The 5,163-nt window shown below is 40.0% G+C and overlaps 1 protein-coding gene across 1 annotated transcript; it reads right to left on the bottom strand.

The window, feature by feature from the left end:
• Positions 1 to 597: 597 nt before the first annotated feature.
• On the bottom strand, positions 598 to 4,244 carry LOC137798807 (integrator complex subunit 1-like). The gene is made up of 10 exons (XM_068595763.1): positions 4,093 to 4,244; positions 3,686 to 3,819; positions 3,403 to 3,595; positions 3,174 to 3,298; positions 2,925 to 3,034; positions 2,639 to 2,752; positions 2,481 to 2,551; positions 2,289 to 2,380; positions 2,026 to 2,135; positions 598 to 1,844 (listed from the first exon to the last, which is right to left on the bottom strand). The coding sequence occupies exons 1-10, from the start codon at positions 4,216 to 4,218 to the stop codon at positions 1,729 to 1,731; spliced, it is 1,191 nt and encodes a 396-aa protein (XP_068451864.1). The 5' UTR covers positions 4,219 to 4,244; the 3' UTR covers positions 598 to 1,728.
• Between the last annotated feature and the right edge of the window lie 919 nt (positions 4,245 to 5,163).

Genomic DNA, 5,163 nt, shown 5'->3' with positions numbered 1-5,163 from the left:
CATTGGATTTATGCAGTCTGAGACGACCTTTTATTTTTCACAAAGCCTGGGTTGCGCATTGAATTCTTTATTATTGTTATTGTTATTCAGAATGACAGATTTTCCTGACCCACCACCTGTGTGGGCATGTCACACCGTCACTGAGGATCCTTATCCATGCTGTGGCTTCATGTCCTCCTGTGTGACAACACACCAGCAGGAGTGTGTGCTTTTAAAGGCCCGACACACACACATCACGCCCCCTTTGCTTTGAGTGATTGAACAATTACCGCCACAGTTCATTTACTAGCAGTACGGACGTCGACTTTCCTAGTTTACCGGCATTCCTATCTGTTGTTTAACTTTTCTCTGTTGACGTGGAGTCAGCGTGGCTCTGGGAAAACACTCACACTTTCATGGCAAAATGGTTTCCATCGCAGCATGTGCATCAAGAGCAACGGCAACGAAGAGCAACCGATGACGGCTGTTTACAGTTTTATCAGGATCCAAGAAATTATTGGAATTAAATGATAGGCCACAAAACTTGTGCCATTTATTTTCCCCTTCCATCTTATTTCAGGTGCTAAAATATTATTCTGAAAGGTAATAATTATTTTTGGTAAAATTTGAGGGTTTTTTACAATTTCAACATGCTTTCCAATTAAATAGTGATAAAATGTCTCCATTGTATCCCTGAACTCGGTGCTTAACTGCAGAAATGGGTTACAATATTCATTTTCTATTAGATGATGGAAAAAAAAGAAAAAGGCATATTCCAAAAGTTTTATTAATTCAGTTTACGTCACATTACTCATAGACGATGTTCAGGTAACAGTCAAGCATTGCGACTTCAAAAGAAATGACTTGTTTTGAGCAATTCAAATATTTCACAATTAACAATAACAGCATGTCAGCTCGGCTTCTCTTTCTGAATAATTTGAAAGGAATGAGAAAAATGATATCAGAATTGCAGCCAAACAATATTGAGGGACTGAGAAGAAATATTGCGCTTGTTGTTCATTAATTTAGTGGCATCGTCAGCTTTTTAATTTTAACAATACTGCTCATACTTCATATTCTAGCTATCAAGCTACACTCGTGTGCAATTTTCCAAATACACATCGAGAGCTGGACTGCACTTCGTAATAATGTATATTACCAATTTAATAACTGCAGAATAGCAAAAACTCCCACACAAATGTCTGAAAATACAATAAAAAGTTTTAATTCAAATTTAATTACACTTTTTAAAATGATAATATGTATTATATTACATATTCATAGTAATTTTGGATATTCTGTGTTGCCTTTAACTGATAATATAATAATATCACCTAATTATATCCCCATTCTTCTTATCTATTTAATTATTTATTAATGTATCATTATATTATCAGTTAAAAATTACTTAAAACCCTTTAGAAGTAATACATGTACTAATTGTGCCATTATTGCGATAACAGCATTCTTACAATTTTTAATTATTATATTTTCAACTCATTTAGAGGGAATTGTAATGCATTCTTTGAAGTCACTAATTTATCCAGAAGTAATTAGATTACTGGTAGCTAGCAGCTCACTGGTGGATCCTTTAATATGCACCACTGAAGAGCCACAGAGTTTATTAATCCGCGATGATCAAATAAGAGAAATGTTTGAACTGGATGGGAATAAAACAAAAAAAAAAATCTAACTCTGGAATGCAGAAAATGAATGACACTATTGGACGTGGCACTGTGGGCTTTGTTGTTATGTTGTTGCTTCCATGTGAAGGACTTTCATAGACTCCGAGATCATTGAACTGGTGTCAATTTGTCCGTAGATACCCACTAAAAACGCCTTGTGGAGCAAGATGTCTGCGTGTTCTGGGAAGGAGAAAAAGCACATAGATGTGTGACTGACGAGAACTCTGCGTGCATGCTTTGTTAAAACACATTCTTTCCTCCTGAAAAACAATATTCTGTGGTAAGGCAAGACTGGCACAGAAGCAGCTAGTTCTTACAAAAGCACGGTCAATAGTCATTTGAATAAAGAGTATCTTCTTACCTTGACAGAGGAGCACGTACTCCGGAAGATTCCTGAGAGCCGTTTGTACCACGTCAAAGTTACCGCTGCCCATACAGTACATGAACGTTGGCAGGAAGTCTGTCGCTAGGCTGGAGCAGAGAAAACATTCAAAAGGACATAGTGAAAAGTAAACGGGAACAAATAAAAGTATGCCGCGCCTTTCCTCTGCATTTATCTCCACACATTTCCTCTCGGTTCTTCGGTTTCTGTCGGCGGTTTGTCCCAAACTGCTATAAACTTACCAAGGGTTATTCTGTATGCAGCGCAGGGCGAGATTGAAGGCCATGCTCCGACACAACTCCTCAGAGGACATCATGAGTCTCTGCAGATCATTCTGAAAATAGTGGCAAAAAGGGGTGATTGAGGCGTTACGCAATGACGGGTACTCTGCGTGACCTTTTTTTTTCCTCCTGTTTATGTTGTTTATGACTCACAATGAAGTACTGGATGATTTCTGGGCTCCTCCTAGACTTCTCATCCACCTCTGTCAACACTTCCAACACATCTAAAGCAGATGTGAAAAAAAAACGCGTTATGACTCATTATGATAAGATTTACACAGGTGAAGTTGCGGCAGCAGTATGTTTGTTACCCTCGACTGCCTCTCCTCTCGACATCTTCTTCAGGTACATCGTCATGTCGGCCGCGCTCAGTGAAACAGAGGCAGATATGTTGACTAGGGGCAGGGAACCAGTAGACATGTCATCTGGTAAAGAGAAAAAAAAAACATTTATTTAGATAAATTGTAGTTTACAACAGTACGAGTGCAACAGTGACTCTTTAGACTTATTACATACAATATCACCAGGAATCTAGACTGAAGGAAAAGTCTTTTGATTCAGATATATGTGGGATCTGTGACATCATCCTGTGCTCACCATCTCTATCTTCTGGCGCATTCTCTGCAGAGGACCTTTTCACCGGCAACGTGAGTCCAGCCAGCAGAGACTTCAGTTGAACCAGGTCGGGGTTTTCTGCACACAAACCCCTGACAGTAGAAAGGGTAAAATTAATTTTCTAACAAAGCTATTGTAGCTGTAAATTCCTTAAACTCATTCATAGTTTTGCAAGTAAACTTATCACAATTGTGTTATTAAAACCTGTATTGTCTGGCAGGATATACTTACTGCAAGATGGCAGAGTGCTTCTGTAAATAGGGAATGGCGGCCGCTGCAACGTGGGTGATGTACTTCTGCGTGAACTGCAAAAACTTGTTGATGAAGACCAACGGAGAACGAGTCCTCTGGAAGTTCTACGGGACGAAAGATGCACAAACACATTGTGAACATTGTAAAAAGCCTGATCCCAAGATCAAATCCTATGTTGAGGATTTGGATCAGGGTGTGAGTCGCCTACCCGAAGGACCTTCATAAATGACAGGAGGCAGTCTTGAAGCGCCCTCTGGTGGTCGCTGTGGAAAACAAGCGGCTGCAGCAGCTCCAGGATGGCGAGCACATTGCTAAAGAACGTCATGTGGTTCTGCTGCCGAAACTCCTGCATGTTCAGGTGGATGCGGCCGTGTAAGAGACCCGCAACCATAGGCAGGTGTCTGGGGGGAGAAACAAAGAACAGTGTTACAGTTTGTGTTTAATGTGTACGTGTGAAATACTGCTGCGGAGAGTAAGACCTAGTTTTTCACCTGAGCAAAAGGACCGGGTGCGACACAGCCAGCTTCCTGCATGCGAGGTTGGCATCAGACACACGGCCCTCAACAGACTTTGTGTCTCCTATATCAGCAAGCAGCGTGACCAGACGATGCACCAGGACATCAAGCTGGGACAAATACAGAACAAAATATTCATTAAGTGTCATGGTGAAATCATTTTTTTATGAAAACAAATGCAGTAAAGGCTTTAGGTTATGCCTTGTGAACTATTTTGTGATAAGCTACAGACTCTTTTAATGCATTTGTTTCTCTTGCTTGTCCTGGCTTTACTCAGAAATATGTATTTCTTTAAGAAGTGCCTTTTAAATCAAACCAGATATTTTACTCAGTACAGTACAACATCTGTATTCTTCTTGCCAAGGTAATGAAGACCTCTTTACCTTGCAGCTGCTGCCGTCTGCAGCCCCCCCGCTGCTGAACGTGCCCTCAGGCAGCGTAACGTGCTGGATGACCTCGGGGAAGTGCAAATAGATCTGCAGCAGCAAGTTCTGGCATCGCTTACTCATCGCACTGAAAGACAAAATAAACAAAATGGGAGCGATACTGTATGCATTCCCTTTACGGAAAATACATTTTATTATTGGCTCAGACAGTTCAGCTGTTCACGTTAAAGCTTAGTAACACACACAAAAAAAAAATAAAGACTGTAATCCCTGATGTTATTGAGTTGTGTAGCTTGGGGCTATTTAATTGACAGTGACTGGTCGAACCATTTTGTGTAGCCACAGAAAGTTTGTCACAGCTTTTAAACTGAAGTGAGTTTCCCTCCATAGCGGGACTCAAATTATAAAGCAAACAATGTTTGACATATAAATTACCTCAGGTTGTGTCAAATTCACTTTCTCCATCTCTTTTAAGAGCTTATGAACAGAGCCGACACAAGATCACAGATTAAAGAACGATATAAGTACTTTTCTATTCTTTGTCTGCCAGCGACAATAATTAATGTACACTAATACAAACTAGGCACATGAATAGTGTAATGTAATTCGAAGGCATTTGCCTTGAAGTCACTGTGGTTTTACAAAATCCCTTAAGGCTCTTGTCAGGCTCAAATGATGTACTCTCTACCAACAGAAGAGATTTATTACAGCTATGAATTAAGCAAATCAGAGCGACCTTGACCAAGAGTAAAGCGTCTGCTTGTTGTTTAATAGTTGGAGTGTAATCGGAATAAACACCAGCTTAACTGACAGCGAGGTTTCCCAAGAAGAATGCTCAACATACAGTGAAGTGTTTATTTAACATAAGGCCAAAACCCTTTACTTTCAACATGTTTTCATCCTGCCATATTTTCAGTAGCAACAATTTTACCAGACAGCTTAGCTGTACTTAAAATACTGTAATTCGGAAGCTAATTTTGCTTGACCTTGGCCAAAGTTTCCTCATTAAAGTGGTTTAATAACCAGAGACATGTTCATGAAAGGAGGGTTTGCCTCCACAAAGAGTTG

The sequence above is a fragment of the Clinocottus analis genome, unplaced genomic scaffold (genome assembly GCF_023055335.1).
Source record: "Clinocottus analis isolate CAN_PGR_092001 unplaced genomic scaffold, fCliAna1.0.p SCAF_314, whole genome shotgun sequence".
NCBI classification, from domain to species: Eukaryota; Metazoa; Chordata; class Actinopteri; order Perciformes; family Cottidae; genus Clinocottus; species Clinocottus analis.
This window is presented reverse-complemented; position numbering and strand designations above follow the sequence as displayed.